Here is a 24,404-nt window from a genome sequence, read left to right on the forward strand (position 1 = left end):
TAATGTAAGCTGTGCAAGCAATAAACTCTTCTGTTAACTCTGGTAAACTAGAATTACTCAAACTAATACTGAAACTACACTTACCGGCCACTTTATTAGGTACACCTTTCCAACTGCTCATTAATGCAAATATCTAATCAGCCAGTCACATGGCAGCAATTCAATGAATTTAGGCATGTAGACATGATCAAGACGATCTGCTGCAGTTCAAACCCAGCATCAAAATGGGGAAGAAAGGTGACTTTAAACGTGGCATGTTGTTGATGCCAGACAGGCTAATCTGAGTGTTGCTGATCTATTGGGATTTTCACAAACAACCATTTCTTGGGTTTACAGAGAATGGTAAAAAAAAAAAAACAGAAAATATCCAGTAAGCGGCAGTTTTGTGGGGGCAAATGCCTTGTTGATGTCAGAGGTCAGAGGAGAAGAACCAGACTGGTTCCAGCTAATAGAAAGGCAACAGTAATGCATAAGAGCATCTCTGAATGCACAACACGTCCAACCTTGAGGTGGATGGGCTACAGCAGCAGAAGACAACACCGAGTGCCACTCCTGTCAGCTAAGAACAGGAAACTGAGGCTACAATTTGCTACAACAAGCTCACCAAACAGGCTATAACAGGCTCACCAAAATTGGACAACAAAAGATTGGAAAAATATTGCCTGGTGTGATGAGTCTCGATATCTGCTGCAACAATTTAGCATCAACAACAAAAAAGCATGGATCTTTCCTGTCTTGTAACAATTGTTCAGGCTGTTAGTGGTGGTGTAATGGTCTGGAGGATATTTTCTTACAACACTTTGGGCCTATTAGTACCAATGTCAGTGCACACAGATTGGTTTCTTGAAAATAAGAATGAGTTCACTGTACTCAAATGCCCTCCAGAGTCACCAGATCTCAATCCAATAAAGCATGTTGTGCAGTTGACAAATCAATAGCAACTGTGTGATGCTATCATGTCAATATGGACCAAAATCTCTGAGGAATATTTCCAGTACCTTGTTGAATATATGCCATGAAGGATTAAGGCAGTTCTAAAAGCTAAAGGTGGTCCAACCCAGTATTAGTAAGGTGTTTCTAATAAATTGGTCGTTGAGTGTCTGTATATAAAACAAATGTGTTCACAAAATAAAAACTAAAATAAAACTAACTAAACCATTAATAAAACAAGCTAAAACTAAACTAAAATATACAGCAAAGTTCAAATTAGTATCAAAATAAAAACTACACTAGCTTTGGTAGCGACTGTGTGGCATTTTAAGTAAAGAATTCATGTCTTATCACTTCTGGCTGGTCTGTTCAGCGATCCTCATAGCGCATCTGAAGCTGGCCCCGAAAGAGCTGCGGGACATCCTCATGACCATGAGCACTGAGCGTCTGGAGCCCGCACACATTAAACAACTGTTGCTCTACGCTCCCGATGACGAAGAGGTCAAACAGTTTCAGCATTACGACCAGGACCCTGCTAAACTCAGCGAACCCGACCAGTTCGTCCTACAGGTGCTTCTTTACTTGAGTTTAAAGCAGTTTAGTGTTGAGTTCTGTTAATATTTGAAATCAACTCCACAAAAGTAGTTTCATGTTGCACATTTTTGTCAGTAGCCAAATATTTAAATTTTATTTTAAGCCAGAATAATTCAAATGTTAACCCCTGTGCACTGTTCAAATTTACTATCCTTTTGTTATGTTCGGGATGAAAACATCCATTGAGTTAAAATTGCGGTAAAAATGCATCAGATAAATATATATTTTACATTTTTTTTACATAAATCGGTTAATCAACTTCAGTCCTGATCAAAACTACTAAGTTGCTTAGAAAATTACAGAATTTTAACTTGTTAATTGCAAAGTTCACAAATGATGAAAAAAAAAAACTTACAAAATGACGTATTTTCAATATGAAAAGTAGTTGAGGACTGTTTTTTTTTTGTATTGGACATGTGAATGATTGGTAACAACAAATTGGCATAATTGATGAATTTGGCAATTAAAGTACAAATCCTTTAATTTTCTAAAAAATTTAGTAGTTTTGCCCGGAGTGTATTGTTGAGTTTTATTAAAAATTCAAAGCATTTTCTCAAAATATGTGTCAAAATAAAACTTGTCACGTAAAATCATTCTGCTAGCTGAAAAAGAAAATGTTATGACCAAATTAAGACACAAAATCACCCCATAGTGGACGAAAACATTACCAACAGCACATAAGGGTTAAGTAAAGAACAGTTTCCATGATGTTTTGTACATTTAGCAATGCACATTTCTAAGTACTTAATTTGGACAACTTTAAATGTGTATTATTTAAACTGAACTGTCAGATTCCAGATTTCCAAACGGTTGTATTTTGGTTAAATATTGTCCCATCCTAGCAACCCATGTATACCCTGGCCTGCAGTGCCCATGTTAGACACTGCATATGGACATTGTTTTCTGCAAACTCCAAATCCCATGTTCCTTTGCTTTCTTGATTTGTGTATTGATTTCAGCTGCGCTTCAATATCCTGTTTAGTTCTGTGTGTCTTTAAGTGTTTCATTTGTCTTTATGTTGCTTTTGTATTACGTTACCCCTGCCTTTCTGTCGTGAGTCATTTTTGTTTTGTTATTTTGTTTCTTATCCGTTCAAGTATTTTTGGAGTTTGGAGTTTTTTCTTAATTATGCCTTGTCTGATATCACTTGGATTACTTTGTTAAAAGTAAGCTGCACTTGAATCCTTTACCATTTTGACTCAGCCCAATCCCTGGCAGAATACATCTCTATTTTTAAAAAAAATGGCACGTATGACTGTTTTTGTAGTCCAGATTCACAATGAACACTCACCTATGCAAAAAATACTCTGCCCCCAAATTCATAAACATGTTGTGTTTCACAAGCCTCTACAGTCTATTTCAGTCTGAAAATAATACTTCTATTGTGAAAATATATTCAGGCTCACTGGTGCAACTGATTTAAACTATAAACTACAATTCCCAAATGTGCCTACACTTGTAATAATGTAATGTACGATACCTAACAGTGAGGTTTTGTGGGTCTACATTGTAGTCAGCTAAGAGAGTCTTGTGTTATGATAAATTCCATCAAAATTTACTCCTAAACTTTGGAGGAAAAAAAGTTAGTGATTTATGTGCATACAGTGCACTGCTTTTTACAGTTATGTCAGAAAACTATTATTTATTGCCTGTTCTCTTAATTTTTTTTTTCATTTAAAAAGTCAGTGTAGAGTGCTGTGTTAAAACACTGTTCATCCTTGCTACCATTCTAAAGCATTTTCAAGAAGACAAGACATAAAGATATCAAGTTCTTACATTATTCTGTTGTATTACAGTTTTTTTACAGACACTAAGACACATTTCTCAATACCTACAGTGGGTCACTTTCGCAAAGCTCTTCACACAGTGAGCACAACAAAAATATGTGGGCTAAACTGAGGATCAAATATCATTGTTTTGGCACAAAATGCATTCAATGACCACATCTCTCAAATTTCATGAATTATTTTCTCACTCAGACAGAACAACTGCCAATCTGGTATGTACAGGACATTTTGCACATGCTTGCATACAGTTTTTAAAACTGTTAGACTTATGTTCAAAACAATAGCATAATGCAAAACAAAATAAGACAGCAAAATTCAACAGCAATAGTTTATTGAAACATATTTTAAAAAATCTAAAAATGCAGTTTAATCATCCAGATTAGCATTACTATTGTATCTGTATCTGTGGATGGTGTGTATATAAATTCTTGTATTTTAAAATGACTCAATACTCAATTTTTTAAATTAAAATAAATACATAAACACATAAAATATTAATGAATTCTGCATCATATCTGATTCAACCCAGGAACATATATTGCAGTTATAAACAATATATATTGCAATTATAAACAGCGATGTGTCCTTGTTTTACACAAGAAGTGTAATGTGTAATGTTACATGTTGTTAGTCTTTTTAGGTCATTGTTTTGTGGGTGACAAAGTGTGCTTGTCGGCTGTCAACATTTGCTAGTGTTCTGGAAAAATGAGTTTATTTAAGACCTGAATAAAGTGTTTTAGTAGTTTTGAATGTAAAATGAACTGCTTTGCGAAGCTAAAAGTCGGTTAGGAGATTTGTGTGAAGAGTTTTACAAAAGTGACCTAAGTATTGAGAAATGTGTCCTAGCGTCTGTAAAAAAACGTAATCCACCTTTAGAGAGGACCGAAAGTCAAAACATAGAGGAAAATATGTTTTTAAATTGTATATGAGTGACTGTAGATGTAGCCTATGGCTATTATCTTGTTTCCACTGAGTGGTACGGTTGAGTACAGCACACATTTATTTCCATTTCTACTGTCAGAAGTACCTAATATACTGTAGTCAGATGTATGTACCTACATTTTTGCATCCCTTTCCTGAGGGTGCTTAGCAAAAATAGTGCAATGCTATAAGGAAGGAACTAGATTTGCTGCTGGACGCTGTTTAGTTTGCAGAGAATTTCCAATTGCAAATTATTAATGTAATAATGTAATGTAAACATTAATGCTTTTTTTTGCGCTTGCTCTACAGATGCTACTAGTTCCTGAGTATAAAACCAGACTGAGGAGTCTTCTTTTTAAGACCACTGTGCAGGAGAAAACAGAAGAAATGAGAGCTGCGTATGAATGCATATACAAAGCCTCATTAGAGCTCAAAAACAGCAAGAGGTTGGCCAAGATCCTTGAGGTAAAATTATTAATTCAGCAGATATGCAATTATTAATAATGACTTATAAATAATGTTGCAAAACATTTGGACCTTCTGTAAAGTTGGTGTTTCTGAGCTGCTTGTTTTTAAACATTGGTTATCTCAATTCAAATACTGTTCTTAGCAGGGTTTGTGTAATTAGTTACAAAGTGTTGGAATAATTAATCAATTCTATGCGTGTTCAATAAAAAAGGTCAGGAGAGGTTTTTCTTCAAGGTTTAACATATTACAATTTATTGGATACAAATGAATAATTCTGTTATCCTTAATGCAATGTAAAAGTTACATTCAGGAGGTGCGCACAGTTTTCATTTCCTAACTACAACTTATACAGGCAGCTGATATTAACTGGTGGAGTTTAGTGAAATTCATCACTTGTCAATCATTCTCCAGTCCTCCATTGGCTGCACCCATACATACATCCTCTTTTTCTACAAATTCTTTGCACAACGTCAAAAAGCACAATCTACTCAACTGCAAATTCTGTGCTCACAGGACGTTTCGCTGCAGAGCTCAAGTTAATTTTAGACACTCAGGCCTTTGCATTTCCAGCAGCTTCATCTACTTCTGCAAAAATGCGTCTTTAGTATGCAAAACATCACACTCGAAGTTCAGTTAATATATCATCTTTAAGCCATACATATACAATTGTTTAATGAAATAAATAAAGAGACAAAAATATGTTTTAAAAATTCCTTTGTAATTCCTTTTTCATTCATTCATTTTCTTGTCGGCTTAGTCCCTTTATTAATCCGGGGTCGCCACAGCAGAATGAACCGCCAACTTATCCAGCACGTTTTTTACGCAGCGGATGCCCTTCCAGCCGCAACCCATCTCTGGGAAACATCCACACACACATAAACACACTCATACACTACGGACAATTTAGCCTACCCAATTCACCTGTACCGCATGTCTTTGGACTGTGGGGGAAGCCGGAGCACCCGGAGGAAACCCACGCGAATGCAGAAAGAACATGCAAACTCCTCACAGAAACACCAACTGAGCCGAGGTTCGAACCAGCGACCTTCCTGCTGTGAGGCAACAGCACTACCTACTGCGCCACTGATTCGCCCCATAATTTCTTTTTCCCAACAAAAATGACTACTTACTCTAATTAAATTACTTTTTGCTGAAAAGGGATTGCATTTTAATTTTTAGGTTAAACACTACGTTAAACACTGTACATGAAGTCAGTAGTTCTGCATAGATTAATTCTGAGAAGCAGAGTAATGTATTTGTTTTATATATTTGTATTGCAGAATAACTTATTTTTTCAAATAATATACATGCTTAAGAAAAATGTAATTGTCTATGCATTGATTTTCATCTGTGTGTTAAGTTACTCAAAACTGATTCTTACATTATGTATGGTTTCCAGTTTGTTTTAGCAATGGGAAATTATCTGAATAATGGTCAGCCCAAGACCAATAAAACAACAGGATTCAAAATTAACTTCCTAACAGAGGTAAGTTTTGCAGTGATTTCAGACAAAACATTACTGTGTTTTTCATTCAATGTTGTTCATGTTGTTTTATTGCTTTCTTTAATTATGAACTAAAATTCCCTACAGCTAAACACAACTAAAACAGTTGATGGAAAGTCAACTTTCCTCCATATCCTTGCCAAATCACTCTGCCAACACTTCCCAGAACTCCTCGGCTTTTCCAGGGACCTCATAACAGTGCCATTAGCTGCCAAAGGTAGAGTATTGTGCCAAAACAACTTCCTGTTAGATATTTGTATTTACTATTCAATTAAAAGATTGGGGTCAGCAAGAATTAAAAATAAAAAAGGAAAAAAAACTGCAGAAACTATTATTAGAGTTCAAATAAGTATTCTGCTTTTGTATATAATTTAAAGTGTTGTTTATTTCTAAGATGACAAAGCTAACTTTCCACAGTTACTGTTTTACTAAAGCTCACATGAACCTTCAGAAATCATTCTAGCTTAATGTTGAGCAGTATAACATTTTCGAAAGGTTAAACAAACAGCATTTAGAAAAATCATTAGTAAATTATAATGTCACTTACTGTACTGGCAAGTGTTGCAGTTCCCATGTGGGGATTCTTGTCACCAGATTTGACAACTATTTTATTGATACTTTGGACAGAAGCGTCTGCCAAACGACTAAATGTATTTTTGTGACATGGAGCTGCGCTGTAAAAAATAAATGAGCAGTTTTTCATATATTGTGAATAATATTTTTGCTTTTGAATTATCGGACCTTGATCTTCAAACGACATTTAAAAGTTTGAAAAAGAGACTTTTGTTAACATTTATATATATTTATTTATATTTTTATTTTTTAGTTGATCTAAACTGATTGTTGATTCTTAGTTTAATGGTTGTTCGCTCCAAAATATATCTGCATCATTTCATTGTATAAGTCATCACATGCACAATAGTCTGTTCAATTGTCAAAATTAGTCAAGAACATAATACCATAAATATCATATATGAATCTGTGGAACATTTGATACATTTATTACAGCAACTGACAGTCTAGTCAGTCCTAGAACTTGACTAACAAAGGAGGAATTTCACACATCTCAGATGACCAATCAACACTGTAGGCTGCATATAACTTTCATTTATTTTTTTGTTTGTGTGCTTATATTACAGTATATTTTGTTTTACTCTGATGTATGAAGATTACTTTGTGTGTGTGTGATTAATAATGGTTACAATCTCCTTGGCAGTATGAGTGCAATGTGTGATTTCAAACCTTGGAGGCTACTCTTGAACTAAAATCCTTTTTATACATTTTAAAAATCCTATAAATTTATTTTATTTAGTTTTATACACGATTGTACGGAACCCCGGGAAGGAAGTAGTGAAGAAGAAAAAAATTGGCTGGGTAAAAAAAAAATAATGGATGAAAGAAAAAAATAGGTGGGAGGAATATATTTCTAAGTTTTTGCATTCTCACGCAAAGTTTTGCGTTCCCTTTGCAAAAATGTTTTGCGTTTTCTCGCAATGATGTTTTGCATTCCCCCGCAAAACTGTTTCTCCACAAACACTTCCTGTTCACATCACTCATGTAAACCCTCCCGTTTTTGGCGAAATTCTCCCATATTTTACCATTCTATCCCACTTTCTTTACATTAAATCTGTGCGTCGATCGTCGCCTTTCATATGCAACCTCTGAACCAGTGAATGCATGTATAAGCGCTGACTGACAGACGCGCTCCGAACAATAAACTGATCCCAGATCAGCGTCTGTACACGCCATTATCATATTTTTCACAATTTGGTTTATATTTGATAATTATGTGTTCTATTTTACTAAAGTAGGTGTACAAGCATACAAAATTAATCACATAACAAAGTTCACATTTTAAACAGGCTGGCAAAATCCTTAAACAAACATTTGCAATAGCCTACTTCCTAAATGACTGCTTTGCAATAAATACTTTAAATAGGGTTATCTTTAAAAATTAAACTTTAAACTATCTTTACAAATATCTTTAAAATCCATGCTTCAAATTTCCTGTTTGGTCTTGAATTTATCAATTCTAGAAGATTAGGTTAGGTTAGACTTCTATCATGTATTTTCTAGAGACAGATACTCCGCAGCGATGGACATTTTGATAACTCTGTGTGTAGGCTATATAATTTGGTCAGAAGCTGTCTCGGTTTAGGGAAGACAGGATTGTGTGGGGGTTCAATTATGAGTCCATTCTGCATGATTCCGCCTATTACTTATCTGCCTTCACTTTCTGCACGCTAATAATGGATACTATTTGAATTTTATTTTTTGTTCTACGATGCACTTGGTTAGCCTATCTTTGACTGGACCGTTCTTACAGTAGGGTCGAAATAAGGGGAAAAAAGGGACATCTGGGCACAATTACTTGGGACAAAACAACTATTTTATTTAAAACTGAGCTAAAGCAGCTCCAAACCAGTTTAAAAGCGTCACTGTTTTTTTTTTTTTCATCTGTGCTTTAATTTATTGAACTTTTGTCTGTTATTTTGCAGATGCACTCTTGTACAAAATCATCCCAATCAATGCAAAATGAGGAATTCTACCCAAAACAGTTATCTCGTCGTAGGAATGAAAATTATCATATGCATTTGTTTATATGTCTTTTCCACCAAAGAAGGCTCACACTAAATCCAAAGGCAGATACTAATTAGATGAGGGCCTGGTGTGTGGACTTTGGGGGTTTTACGATGTGGTCACATGTTGATTGATCAGTTTGAATGTCTCATCATTTGGGCTTTAGTCACATGGTCAAGAAAGGTACAAAATAGCTGGGAAACTCTGCTGTTTCTTTTTCCTGGCCTGCTTCTCTCCTGCTCTGCTCTTCTCCTGATCTTCTCTGCCTCTTTGAGGCCTACTTATGCTTTGTCTCTCCTGCCATCTCTCTCTTTTATAGCTAACTTCAATTTTACATTTATGTTTTTATCATTTCATATTTTATCATTTTACACAGTTATTTTGTAATCAATTCAGTTGTAACCAAAGAATTATTGTCATTAAATCATCTCATTTTCAAGTATTTGTAAATTACTTTTGATTTAACATCAACACTTAATTGCCCCATATTAAAATACAATACAATGACATAATATCCATGTTCTCCCACATTTAAGCTATTAACACTGCCCTTATTTCTGTTTTTTGGTATGAGATTGCAGAAGAATGGTTTGACTAGAATGTTCAGTTTTTTACCATCATGCTGATAACTTTTTAGTCATTCGGCAGAACTACAGTTCGAACCGCTGTGGTTAAAACCCATTCTTACTTCACGAACTTAAATGCATATCGATATATAATACAGAAAAACTATGCGTGTATGTGTGTAAAATGTTCTGCATCAAAATCTAAATAAGCTGAATAGATAGGAAACAAATGAAAAAGTTTGATAAAATGTGATCCTAAATAAACTTACTGACCCCAAACTTTTGGAGAAAAATATGCTGTCAATTAATTAAAGGTTGATCAATGATTGATTTGTGTGTTTGTCTGTTCACTGTAATTGCAGTCAATCAGAGGACCATTACTGCTGATCTCAGTGACGTTCACTCCACCATCCAGGACATAAGAACCGCCTGTGTGAAAATCCCAGCTACAGCAGAGGATCGATTCGCAGCCGTCATGAGTGTATCCTTAAACCCACAGCTTCTTCAGTGTAATCAGGGTTTCTGCAGCTTTCAGCATGTTCAATTTAAGACTTTTAAAGTCATTATGAATGACATTTTAGACTCAAACAGGGCTAAACGCTAAGGAGTTTTTCAAATGACCTAGTTGGAAAAGATTTATATTTGCCCCATCAATCCTTTTAATTTAATAGTACAATAATAATTTAATCATTTAAAATTTTTATATTTTTGTTATTTCTGAGTAAAATGTTTTACATATTGTGTCAAAACAAGCAAGCTGTAGTTGTATACATACACTTTTTCAACATAACCTTTCTTCAAAATCAAAAATAATTGTTTTAAAGACTATAATAAGTGTATGCACGACATTCTGTCCAGGTCAGCATCCTCAGCAGTAAATACATGGAGAACTTTGAAACAAATCTTACTGTAAGGAAAAGAATAAAACCATTATGGTAAATAAAGTTAAAATTTACATTCTTAAAAAAAAGTTTAAAGTTTTATAATTTATTTATTGGATGGATGTTTGCCAGATCGACCATACATGAACAAAGGAAAATTAAGACTTGTTTAAAAAAGATTTAAGACAATATTTCAGTCAATTTTAAAACGTTTAAGACCTTGCAGACACCCTTTGTAATAAAGACAAAATTGAAAGCTAATTATTCAAACAGTTAAGGTCAGCTACAATCCTATAGGGCTAGTTTACCCAAAAATGTAAGTTCTGTCATACTCATGCACCCTGCTTTTCTTTCAGTGCTCTATAGCCTTTTTTTAGATCATAAAAGGAGACTTCTCTTTTTAAAGTCTTGCTCAGGCTTGTTCATTTAATGACACTGAAAAGTGACCAGCATTACATTTTTTAAAAGGAATAGTTCACCCAAAAATGACAAAATTACATGTACTCACACTCACCTTGTAGATTATAGATTTTGAGCTGAATCTGTGATCCTAGTGATTTTGTATAATGTATGTAAAAATGAACATTCAAACAAGAATAAATCAATCTCTGTAGCTCTTAATAATATAATCAAGGCTAATGAAGTAGTCTGGCTGTGCAATTAATTAAACAATATTTGCAATCAATGTTCAAAACAAGTATAGTTCAGTACGTCTCTGGCTGTAGATTTGGGCTTGTTTTAATGTTTATTTTTTAATCTAAAAATCCGGTAACCATTGACTGCCATTATATAAATAACCAAAAACCACAAATTCATAAGCATCAGTACGCTGTGTATTTTAAATAGTGTTTCTTAACAGTTATGATGTAACAAAGTCTTGTTTACTCAAATCATGTTGCAATTTGATATGCGCTCCTAATCAATGATTCGAAACAAAAGATTCAAGTTTTCGGAGCGCTTCAAAAGCATCCATCACTGCTATACACTGCTGTTATGTAATGGAGCACGAGCAAGATAAAGAAGAACATGCACTAGGGCTGCACAAGATATCCTTTCAGCATCAATATCACAATGTGCACATCCGCACTAGTCACATCACAGGATCGGCAATGTTGAGTTATGATTATAGTTGACCATGAGAAACACATGAGTGTAGTTATTGCAGACTTTAACCAAAATGGAGTGAACGTTTTTCATTTGCACAATTTAGCTCAATACATTTTGTTTAATAACTTTTATTGAATTAGTTATGTCAGTAAAGAGTTTGCAGTGTCATTTTCCATTTTATTGTTTAAATTACACAGTTACACAATGTACACAGTTTATTTCTGTGAACAGTTTATTTCACTTTTATCTTAGCTTATATGATATGGATGTATTTGCTTGCAATTTGTTTACTTGCTTTTATGCATGATTCACTTCCCTACAGAATCATGCCAGCCTTTCTACAGTAATACATTCCTTCTAAATAGCAGTGTTCCAGTTATGCGGGGAAATTGTGTATGTATTACAATATTCATTGCAGGAAAAGAAAACATTGCAATGTCAGATTCTGTCCAATATCGTGCAGCCCTAGCATACACATTAGCATCATCAGGAATGCAGTAGCATCTGTTTCGTTTTTGTGTGAACTACACTCTTATAAATAAAGATTCTATATTGGAATCAGTGAAGAACTTTGACATCCATAGAAACTTTACATTTCACAAACGATTAATAGAAATGTAAAAAAAATTAAAGTATTTGAAGGTATGGTTCACACAAAACTGAAAATGTACTCATTATTTACTCACCCTCAAGTGGGTGCAAACCAATGACTGTAAAAAATATGGACGACGCGACAGCCCTTTTTCCCATTGAACGCCTTGAGGGCAAAACGCCTGCTTGACGGGCACAAACTGTCGCAAAAGACTGCTGAAATTGGAGCCAGACATGCGCAGAAGGATTGTCTGATGGAGCCAGAGGAGGAGCCGCGAAAATGAGCAGAGTCGAGCTTCCAATCAAACGCTTTATGTAAAATCAACTACGCCCCCCGAACTTCTCAGCATGCGTTTGCTGTCATATCAACACAAATGGATGTAATAACGTTAACAAATATGAGGGTTTTATATATTCAATCGCGCCAGCTCCAGGCCGCAGCGCATAACTTACTCGCGGCGTCGCGGGCTGATTCCGGCTCGCAGGCGGCAGCGCCTGCTCGCTCGGCCACCGCATCTGGCTCGATTGACTCGGGCTGGAATTGGGTAGTGAGTCCAGGCATCCGGAGTAGGTCCAGCAGAGGTAACATTAGTCAGTCTGAGCTCTAAGAGATAAGTCTCCGGCAGGCGAGAATCTAGCCGGAACTGTGTTTTGCTATCTGGGTGGCTAGGCGTGTATCAGCAAACTAATGAAGCCCGAAAAAAGCCCTGAACTTAGCGAATAAACAGTGTTCCACCAGGATCATGTATGTCAGAAACTATAGTTTACTGCTGAACTCATTTTGTCATGGTAAAATAACACAGAAATCGAATAATAACATTTCAGTCTACTTCAGTCTTCTGCCGAAGCTCAGACGCCGCGCTTTGAGAAACTGTCAATCACAGCTGTCAATCACGATGACACGCCCAGCATTAAATTACTGCTAAAAACAAACTGTTTACAAAAATGAAGATCTGCACCTATTTCAGCACAATAACCAGTGCCTTAATCGACCAGAACTATCTTTCGGGACATTTTATTGCAAGTGTAATATTTTTTTTTATTTGGGCTCAAGTCTCCTTCATTAACACGGAGGAGGCGGGCTTTATGACTTGTACTGCAGCCAGCCCCCAGGGGGCGATCTAACGGCCGAAACCTTCACTCAAACGTAGGCTTGCGGCACACTTGGTGCAAACCTTCATGCGTTTCTTTATTCTCTCACACAAACACACAAAAAATATATTTTGTAGAATATTAGAAACCAGTAACAATTGACATGATTTATGACGTATGAAAAATTTTCAAGTGAAGGGTGAGTAAATGATGAAAGAATTTTCAGGTTTGAGTGAATCTGTTTAAGCAAAGTGTGTGAACACTCACTGTATGTGCTGGAACAGCAAATCCCTTTAAGTGAAGTTTGTTTAAACTAATTTACAGAGGAGCATGTGATATGATTGACTGCAGCTGGTCCCTATCGGTAATCATTAGCTAGCCAATTAGATTATTCTAAATTTAACATACTGTAAATATCCAGCCTAAAGCTGCGGTCATATAGGACTTTTCTCCCCATTATCTTCCATTCATACACACGCGAATGCGTCAGACTGGAAACAAGCTTGTGCGACAAGTTTCACAGTTCGCTGCATTGCAAAGTTTAAGCTTGGTGCACTGTGACTTGCGAAATTGCATCATGTGACTGCATGAGACCTATCGAAGATGAAAACATGATCTCTCTACAGCGGCACGGCTAGGGGAGCAGGTTTGGACGATTCTAAGGCCCATACATTTATAGGGCCCCCAGAGATATTATCAAGGGCCTGCACACCCCAATCAGGTTCATCCAAAATCCACCACCACAGCTGTCAATATTAATCAAGGACTAGGCTTAATAAATCGGGGGGAGCTCTCTAGAACTACCCAATCTAGGGCTCATCTATCTCCGAGCTCAGGGTTCTCTTCTGGGACAGCATGCCAAACCTTGCTAACACCATCTAGCGTTATCTAAATGTGAACTCTTGAAAAAAGATTCATTGGCACTGATGGCTCCATGACGAACGCTTTAAAAGCTGTGGAATCCTTCCATTGCACAGAAAGTTCTTTAGAGTAAAACTTGTATTGCAAAATTAATTTACATTACTACAAACCCCTGTCTGAAGCATTTATTTTTAAGACTGTATGCTGTAAAAAACATATGGAAACTGGCCTTGACCTTTCTATTAGAGCTTTCTGGAAAACTGTCATCCAGCGGTTCAATCCCTCGACTCCTTGCAGCAAAGAGCGATGGACGAGTTTCATAAAGTGGCCTCTTACTTTGGAGAGGACAGTAAGGTCACAACCACAGAAACCTTCTTCGGCATCTTCGCTGAGTTCATTTCCAAATTTGAGGTGAGTTCTTATTAAATCCTGACTTTTTTGCCACACGTGCGAGGAAGACACCTGAAGTGAGCGTTTGCTGTGTTTCTGTTCAATAGAGAGCACTGAGTGAAACACAAGGAACAGAAAACCCCAAAAGCCCACGAATCGCCTCACCGCTGGCATGGTGAAAACCCTCGACATCTGCAGAACGCCCATGTGCCAATAACAAGGAGAATCTGATAGTGTGGAAGGAAACATCATTACTTTAAATGTCTTAGATGAATCAACAATATCTTTAGAATAAAGAACATACTTCTATATTTTATACAATGTTTCAGGTGTTATATAAACTATATTAATATAAGATAACTATCAATGATTTAGTTTTGAGATTTCCCGCTGCTAGAGAAGGTGATCACTTTAGGTGGATTGATGGTATTTTTGATGGTTTATTTTGGTACCGAGGTGAATGAATGTCTTCATGATGAACTTGCTCATCCTCAAGCCAAATGTATTGTAACACACACACACACACACACACACACACAATTCTTCACAGTATAAGTGTTTATTGTTGTACTCCATTATGATAGAACAAGAGTCGCCCTTCATATGGGGAGAGAAAATGATTTTCAAGCTCACTGATCAATTGTAATATTTTGCGAGACGTCATAAAATTGGTTTCGGCTATGAAATAAAGATGCTGAAGTTTGACATGATGAAAGGATGGAAGGGTAAACATATCATCTGTGTTCAGTTTGTAGCTTTGTCAGATTTTTTAGGTAGCTAGCTGCTGTTGTTTAAGGTTACATAATGCATTTCTTCCTGATGTCTTCTGTTCTGAACAAATGCATGATTTTCCTTATTGCCGGTCTTTGCGTCATCTGTGTGGGTTTCTTTCTCCAAGTCAACATTTCTTTAAATCAAAGATGATCTATGAGGAGAAAAGTCTACAGTTTGCATGTAGCAGAGTATTTTTATGTAACGTGTTTCTGTATATCGATTTGTTATATTGAACATGTTCTACCAAATTAATTAGTTGTAAATGAATATTTGTGTACAAATTGTTGCTGTGACTAGCCTAGTGTTTTCCTGAGCAGTTCTATATCGCCTTTAATATCATCGGGCTACATAATGAAGCGTTTTAATGAGATGTCTAATTTGTTTTGCCTGAATAAATACGCTTTCACTGACAATCGTCTCTGTGTAATTATGTTCTACTTTAACTGTAATGACTATAAGCTAAAACAACAGTTTTTCTCTCATTAAGAAAGGAATGCAGCAGGAAACTTTTCACAAAGAGTAGTTGCTACACATACGCACACATTTTATATATATATATATATATATATATATATATATATATATATATATATACAGTTTTATGCAGAAGTTTGGACACCCTTAATTATTATAATTGCAAGTCATAGTCTGCTGGCCTTTCAAATCAGCAATTTCTTTTGCATATATTTTAAAACTTAAGAAAAAGAAACATTTCAGTTGTGACAACATTTATTGAGTCAACAGACAGGTTGTATAATATATTTATATATGTGCAGAAACCCAGATGAATTCATCAATCAGTCACAACAGACTCGGCCATCTAACCCATCAGAGCAGGATCTTAAAAGCATGAACCTACAAATGATTTCTCTGAGACTCTTTGAGAAGTGTGAAATAAAATGTCCTTTCACAGCAGCATGAACAAAATAACATCATGACAGAATGTTTTTTTAAAGGTGAGAACTTCTGCTGTTCTCTGATTTAAAATTCAATTAGTTCAAGTATATCTCTTTTCCAGACCACACAGCAGTGTTTTTATCAGGATGGACCACTAAAGTATGGAGATCAGAATCTGGCAATGTTGTTAATAGAAGATTCCTTCATTCTAATGCAGCCATTGACTCCACTGATGGCCACTGCAGGACCTGAATAACACTAGCAAACAAGGGAAAAGCACATCCAGCAGCACTATTTTAAAGGGGTAAATCCTGCAGGCCCGGAGACCCAACTGCACGCTCAGACCTGCGCGCACAGACCTGCACTTCCAGACCAGACAGTGCCCCCTGCTGTTAGATTGGGTGAAGTGGAGACCAGCACTTTCCAGCAAGTAGCAACATCAGAAACGCCAGTAAGGTTATTGATTATTAAAGCGATTCCTGAAAATTACCAAGTTTTATGGCATAAATCAATGTGGTGTAAATTGACACTAATTTTGATAAAATCAAACACTGAAATAATTGTTTGTTAGTGTAATATAAGAGCATTATTTTGTGGTATTTACAGCTTGATCTTATTTTATGTATTATTGTACCAATCTGGGACAATTTTTTAGCAATGTTTTTTGGCAAAATAAAAAAAAACTTTAAAGTAAAAATGTTAAAATAAAATGTATAATATATAGCGCAATTATTATTTGTAACATATTTTAGTGCTGTATAGGTCTACTGTACACATTACTGTATTATCTATCTGAAAGTGCTACCAAAGACAATAACAGTAACACAATAACAGTTTATCAATTATTTATAAGTTCTGTAATAATTACAAACACATTTTTTGGAAATCAAAATATCAGTTAATCTGCATAGAATTTACAATATGAGCTCTCTTAGGTGAAATCAAAAATAATTTGCTTGTGGTGTGTATTTTTTCCCAGATTGATATTACAGTTTAAAAAGTGGGTCTTTGCCAACACTAATACACCAAAGACTGCAAATATTTCCAGTTTTTTTTGCTCTAGAAATGAAAAATCTCCCCAATAAGAATGTAAAGCATTTATTTTATTTAATGTTACTTTCTACGTAAAAAATAATAACTACTTCAATTAATATTTTTCACCATTTTTCTATGCATTGTTTACAACTTGACTTGTAGAACCTCATGATAAAGTACACAAAAATAAAGTTTGTTGTGAGAAAATTACTCAGAGTACTATAATTTATTGTATGTGAAGAAATGTATTGTATATGAAGATAATATTCATTTCCTCAACTCAATACGAAACAGTGATAAATCCTTAATGATAAAAAACAACAACAAATGTCTGAAAATATTGAAGTAACTGAACAATATCTATTTACAAATACAATTAATAAAAATACAACAGAATTAATGCATTAAATCAAAAATCTAGTATGTTTAATATTTCATATAGCCTATAATATATTCAATCATAGCCTGGGTCCCCTGCTTACTTCATTCGCTTTATTCTGATCTGATATTAATCCAGTCGCTCAAACCATTTTCAGATTGCGGTCTGGGACACACTCCAGACGACACTGGACAGGTCTAATTAATGTTTTTTTTTTTTTTTTTTTTTTTTAACACAAAATGAATTTAAATTAAATAAATGACGAACTGGGGATAATCTGACCGGCATGCGCCTGTTTAGAGAACACCTATAGTTGCGCTTTTACAGCCAAACACACGTGAAGTGCAAAATAAATCAAGACACATTTACTATAAGCATTAGACATGTGTTCTGACTTTCCTTCATCTGCCAAAAAAAAAAAAAGCCAACTAGTCCTTTTCAACTACACGATCTTTAGGCAAATAAGCATTTTCTCTTCATTCGTTGTTTTTACTTTTGTTTCTTTAAGTATTTTTTTTTTTCGTTTTATTATTATTTAATTTCACTTAATTCGTTTTTATTTTTTAGTACACTTACACTATGATCAAATTAAAATGTTAATTTATATCAAATAGCAGCTGTTGTTTAACACAAAACCATGAATAAAAAGTATCCAGCACCAAAAGCAGTCCATAAATCAACACGTTTTAAATAGAGTTTTATATAATAAATCAAATCCACTGATAATGATCATATTTAAGCGATAATATAATGATTGTCATTACTGGTCCGTGTACGTTGCGTTCATTCGATTTTTGATCTTAAACGAAATTTAAAAAACGAGGAAACGGCCGTTTTTCGTTTTTTTATTTGGCTACAAAAAAATTAAATAACTGATTTTGGCTCGATTTTCTTTTTTCGGTTTAGGGTAGGAAAACGGATAAATGACTTTAAAATTCATTATCCACATGTAGGCGGTTCTGAAACGCCCATTTCCTCTGATTGGTCAATCGAATCTGGGCTCCTGACGTCGCCTTCAAAATAACAGTCCTGTAGTCTTCGTCCTCTACGGATCAGCACCCAGGCATTTAATATATTATATTTAATATATAATATATTAGCAGTATTATTAGACATTTATCATTACAATTTATCATTACTGTTATAGTTCGCCGCCAAATTTGCTGCTATGCACCTGATACTGAGCAAGATTTGCGAGCAGCACTTGGTTTGCACGATTGTTTCCAAGCTAGGCCTATATAATAGTAATAATAATAATAATAATAATGATAATAATAATACTAATAATAATAATAAGCCTTCCTTTCGAGACTTTCGCTGGATTAATGTCGAGTACAAAATATCTGTTTTAACAGTTGTCAGTATTTTGTGATTTTTACTTTTTTATTATTTATTATTTATGTATTTATTTACATTGTCTGGGCTGGTGTTGTATATTATGCTACAAAAACTTTGTAATAAACTGTGTTTACATTAATTTATCTATAGCCTATATTATTTCTTAAACATTATTTTACTTCAAAAGTCCACAGAGCAGATATTAGGTCCCATAAATGAACGATGCAAGAGTCGGATCCAACAGCCAAAGAGAACTATGATCTTTATTTTTTTCGTTTAAAATAACTGTTTAATATACATAATACACCAAATTTACGTATCATTTGAACCAGATACTAGAACATAGGCCTATGCCCGATCCATTCATTGCATATGCATAAATTATATAAAAACAGCAGTATAATTATTTGACATTAATTAACGTCACTGCCAAACTTCTTGCTGCTATGCTCCTGATGCTGAGCAAAATAAAGCCATTTCTGAGCAGCACATTGCATTATTGTTTCCGAGCTAGGCGCAGCTTTATAATACGTGATTATTTTCACGTATTATTGTGATGTAATTAAAACAAGACCTATTTAACACACACACACACACATATATATATATATATATATATATATATATATATATATATATATATATATATATATATATATATATATATATATATATATATATATCAAATGCATATATCAAAGTCCCTTTATAGTCTTTGCCTCTCTCTCTCTCTCTTTCTTTGTGTGTGTGTGTGTGTGTGTGTGTGTGTGTGTGTGTGTGTGTGTGTGTGTGTGTGTGTGTGTGTGTGTGTGTGTGTGTGTGTGTGTGTGTGTGTGCATAGGCTATAAAGCCTAGAGAGGAAAAAAAGAGAGAAAGCGAGAGATGGATAGATGGATATGCGTACATGTAAGGATGAAAGCTTAAATTCAGCCGAATATTAATGAAATACTTTAATTGGCCATATGGCTGTTTCCGAACACTGACTTTTGTGTTTTATTTGGATATTACAAAATTAAATAGTCAAAATGTATTTTTTTTACCATTCTCTCTGGCTTTTTTCAATAACAAAGAAATATATTTCAAAACAACACTTTAAAATTTATTACTTACGCTACATTAATAATAGATTTACTGTAGAGCTCAGCAGTTTACTCCGTGAATTCGCATAAGTTACATAGCTTATATGGGAGTATTTTTTAAGCGCTAAAGTCTACATTTTTATTTAATCGGGTGGATCAGGTGATAGGATCAGTCATTGCTTATGCAAACGTCATCTACGTTCTGAAAAATAATAAGGTGTTTTAAAAATGTGTATCTTGACAAACTGGCACAAATTTGGATATAAAAATCTTTCATCGTGGCCAGACACGCGCAATCTCTCACAATGAGTTTACTGCACAAGTTTGGAGGATGTTGTTCATAAAAAAAAGCAAAGACGGCTCCTTCAAGAATATAAGATTTTTAATTGTTTTGTAAGTGCACTCAGGCATATGTTTTTGCATATCACTATAATTCTTTACAAAAGATTGTTTAATTATTCTGTTTTCGAACTGTACATTTATTCTTTACCTGTTATGTTATGTTATTATGTGGGCGTGGTTAGAGGTCCGCTCGCGAGTTCAATGAATGTATTTGACACATGAAGAGGAACAGAGGAAAAGGCAAGTGCACATCGCGATGCTTAGTCGACAGTTTAAAGAATTATAGCCAACAAGATTACAACCACACCATTCCAAGAGCAAGCAGTTTGACTGAATCTTATCAGATGAGAAGAAGATGTGGTGTGATTTGCTTCGGAGTTTGACATAACTTTATAACCACACACATACACAATCACCTGCAACTGCATAAAAATTTACAGCAACATTTAACTTCATCTGATAACTTGTTTTAACACAATAACTCCTCATTTTACATTATACGTTCATGGCATATGAAAATATAGCTACGATCCCGGCAAATGTTGCATAATGTCCACGGATCGTCTGCTGAAGTGATCGCTGGACCTCCTGTTTATAAGGTGGACTTATTCTCTAAAACTATGGGACTTGTTTCATCACTATATTACAACTTCTCAGTATTAAAATTATTGTCATTCTTATGTGATAATTGTTTACCATTTACGTGGGCCTATGCTATTTTGTTTGATTTGTATTGTGATGATTATGTTTACACATTAATCATAAAGAAATTAATACATTGTTTAAACATAATAACTTGTGTCTGACCTCTTTACTCTTCTTCTATTCTTTGGACATCAATATATCATTTAAGGTGGTATAGAACCGTACAGTTATCAGTGCATTCATACAGGCTTCAATACAAATTCTGTATATTTTTTCAAACTGAGTTAACCGGGGAATACCTTCATTGCTGCAAAGAGTTTGTAAGGCTGTCTATTCAAATCACGGAATTAAATCGAAACTGACCGCCGCAATGGATGATTTTGATATTAATAGCCAATACAGTTTAATTTAGGCTACTCTGAAACTGTGAATATTTCACTTTAATTTTATTTATATTATTATTTTATTTAACAAAAAATTGTTTTGGCACTGAAGCCAGGCCTATATAGGGGACCTCAAATATTGTTGTTTGTAGTTAACTGGCCAACAAAAAATACATTAAAATTAAGATATCTTACTTATACAAATTATACCAAACAAAATTCGTTCCAAAAAGCTCATCTTTCCAACAAAAAAAGCCTATATGAACCCAGCTAACAGGGAACGTTCCCAGAACATTCACTAACGTTCTTTAAAAGTTGTGGAAATGTTAGCACAAAACGTTATCAATAGAACGTTTTTAGAAGAGTCTCTTAACGTTGTTAACGTTCTTGTAACGTTGTTAAAAAACGTTCTTAGAACAAAGTTCTCGAAACGTCTTCAGAACGTTAATTGAAATTCATAAACGTTGTCATGATGTTAATGAAAAACGTTCTTTGAATAAAGTTCTTGGAACGTCTTCAGAACGTCAATTGTACTTCATAAACGTTGTCATAATGTTGATGGAAAACGTTCCTAAAACAAAATTCTCGAAACGTCTTCAGAACGTTAATTGTAATTCATAAACGTTGTCATGATGTTGATGTAAAACGTTCTTTGAACAAAGTTCTTGAAACGTCTTCAGAACGTTATTTGTACTCCATAAACGTTGTCATAATGTTAATAAAAAACGTTTTTAGAACAAAGTTTTCGGAACATCTTCAGAACGTTATTTGTACTTCATAAACGTTGTTATAATGTTGAAAGAAAACGTTTAAAGAACAAAGTTCTTGAAACGTCTTCAGAACGTTATTTGTTCTTGATGAATGTTGCCACAATGTTGATAAAAAACGTTCTTAAAACAAAGTTCTTGAAACGTCTTCAGAACGTTAATTGTAATTCATAAACGTTGTCATGATGTTGATGAAAAACGTTCTTTGAATAAAGTTCTTGGAACGTCTTCAGAACGTTATTTGTACTTTATGAACGTTGTCATAATGTTGATGAAAAACGTTCTTATATCAAAGTTCTTGGAACATCTTCAGAACGTTATTTGTAATTCATAAACGTTGTCATAATGTTGAAAGAAAACGTTTAAAGAACAAAGTTCTTGAAACGTCTTCAGAACGTTATTTGTACTTTATGAACGTTGTCATAATGTTGATGAAAAACGTTCTTATATCAAAGTTCTTGGAACATCTTCAGAACGTTATTTGTAATTCATAAACGTTGTCATAATGTTGATGGAAAACGTTCCTAAAACAAAATTCTCGAAACGTCTTCAGAACGTTAATTGTAATTCATAAACGTTGTCATGATGTTGATGTAAAACGTTCTTTGAACAAAGTTCTTGAAACGTCTTCAGAACGTTATTTGTACTCCATAAACGTTGTCATAATGTTAATAAAAAACGTTTTTAGAACAAAGTTTTCGGAACATCTTCAGAACGTTATTTGTACTTCATAAACGTTGTTATAATGTTGAAAGAAAACGTTTAAAGAACAAAGTTCTTGAAACGTCTTCAGAACGTTATTTGTTCTTGATGAATGTTGCCACAATGTTGATAAAAAACGTTCTTAAAACAAAGTTCTTGAAACGTCTTCAGAACGTTAATTGTAATTCATAAACGTTGTCATGATGTTGATGAAAAACGTTCTTTGAATAAAGTTCTTGGAACGTCTTCAGAACGTTATTTGTACTTTATGAACGTTGTCATAATGTTGATGAAAAACGTTCTTATATTAAAGTTCTTGGAACATCTTCAGAACGTTATTTGTAATTCATAAATGTTGTCATTATGTTGATGGAAAACGTTCCTAAAACAAAGTTCTTGAAACATCTTCAGAACGTTATTTGTTCTTGATGAATGTTGCCACAATGTTGATATAAAACGTTCTTAAAACAAAGTTCTTGAAACGTCTTCAGAACGTTAATTGTAATTCATAAACGTTGTCATGATGTTGATGAAAAACGTTCTTTGAATAAAGTTCTTGGAACGTCTTCAGAACGTTATTTGTACTTCATGAACGTTGTCATAATGTTGATGAAAAACGTTCTTATATCAAAGTTCTTGGAACATCTTCAGAACGTTATTTGTACTTCATAAACGTTGTCATAATGTTGAAAGAAAACGTTCTTATATTAAAGTTCTTGAAACGTCTTCAGAACGTTATTTGTACTTGATGAATGCTCTCATAAGGTTGATGAAAAACGTTCTTAGAACAAAGTTCTTGAAACGTCTTCAGAACGTTATTTGTTCTTGATGAATGTTGCTACAATGTTGATAAAAAACGTTCTTAAAACAAAATTCTTGAAACGTCTTCAGAACGTTATTTGTAATTCATGAACGTTGTCATAATGTTGATGAAAAACGTTCTTATTTCAAAGTTCTTGGAACGTCTCCAGAACGTTATTTGTAATTCATGAACGTTGTCATAATGTTGATGAAAAACGTTCTTATATCAAAGTTCTTGGAACGTCTTTAGAACGTTAATTGTAATTCATAAACGTTGTCATAATGTTAATAAAAAACGTTTTTAGAACAAAGTTTTCGGAACATCTTAAGAACGTTATTTGTACTTCATAAACGTTGTTATAATGTTGAAAGAAAACGTTTAAAGAACAAAGTTCTTGAAACGTCTTCAGAACGTTATTTGTTCTTGATGAATGTTGCCACAATGTTGATAAAAAACGTTCTTAAAACAAAGTTCTTGAAACGTCTTCAGAACGTTAATTGTAATTCATAAACGTTGTCATGATGTTGATGAAAAACGTTCTTTGAATAAAGTTCTTGGAACGTCTTCAGAACGTTATTTGTACTTTATGAACGTTGTCATAATGTTGATGAAAAACGTTCTTATATCAAAGTTCTTGGAACATCTTCAGAACGTTATTTGTACTTCATAAACGTTGTCATAATGTTGAAAGAAAACGTTTAAAGAACAAAGTTCTTGAAACGTCTTCAGAACGTTATTTGTACTTGATGAATGCTCTCATAAGGTTGATGGAAAACGTTCTTAGAACAAAGTTCTCGAAACGTCTTCAGAACGTTAATTGTAATTCATAAACGTTGTCATGATGTTGATGGAAAACGTTCTTTGAACAAAGTTCTTGAAACGTCTTAAGAACGTTATTTGTACTTGATGAACGCTCTCATAAGGTTGATGGAAAACGTTCTTAGAACAAAGTTCTTTGAACGTCTTCAGAACGTTTTTTGTAATTCATA

The 24,404-nt window shown here is 34.2% G+C and overlaps 1 protein-coding gene across 11 annotated transcripts in view; it reads left to right on the top strand.

Annotated features, from left to right (window-relative positions):
• Positions 1 to 15,459, top strand: part of grid2ipb (glutamate receptor, ionotropic, delta 2 (Grid2) interacting protein, b) — an 82,662-nt gene extending 67,203 nt beyond the window's left edge. For all 11 annotated transcript variants that reach the window (XR_012387624.1, XR_012387625.1, XR_012387623.1 and 8 more), the window contains 7 exon segments: positions 1,304 to 1,500; positions 4,542 to 4,697; positions 6,100 to 6,186; positions 6,292 to 6,421; positions 9,713 to 9,831; positions 14,129 to 14,293; positions 14,380 to 15,459. Coding sequence is in view for 8 of the 11 variants with exons in the window: in NM_001430838.1 (NP_001417767.1) it covers positions 1,304 to 1,500; positions 4,542 to 4,697; positions 6,100 to 6,186; positions 6,292 to 6,421; positions 9,713 to 9,831; positions 14,129 to 14,293; positions 14,380 to 14,451 (926 nt within the window). In the remaining 3 variants the exon portion in view is untranslated.
• The last annotated feature ends 8,945 nt before the right edge of the window (positions 15,460 to 24,404 follow it).

Source organism: Danio rerio, chromosome 12, assembly GCF_049306965.1.
Source record: "Danio rerio strain Tuebingen ecotype United States chromosome 12, GRCz12tu, whole genome shotgun sequence".
In the NCBI taxonomy this organism is placed as follows: Eukaryota; Metazoa; Chordata; class Actinopteri; order Cypriniformes; family Danionidae; genus Danio; species Danio rerio.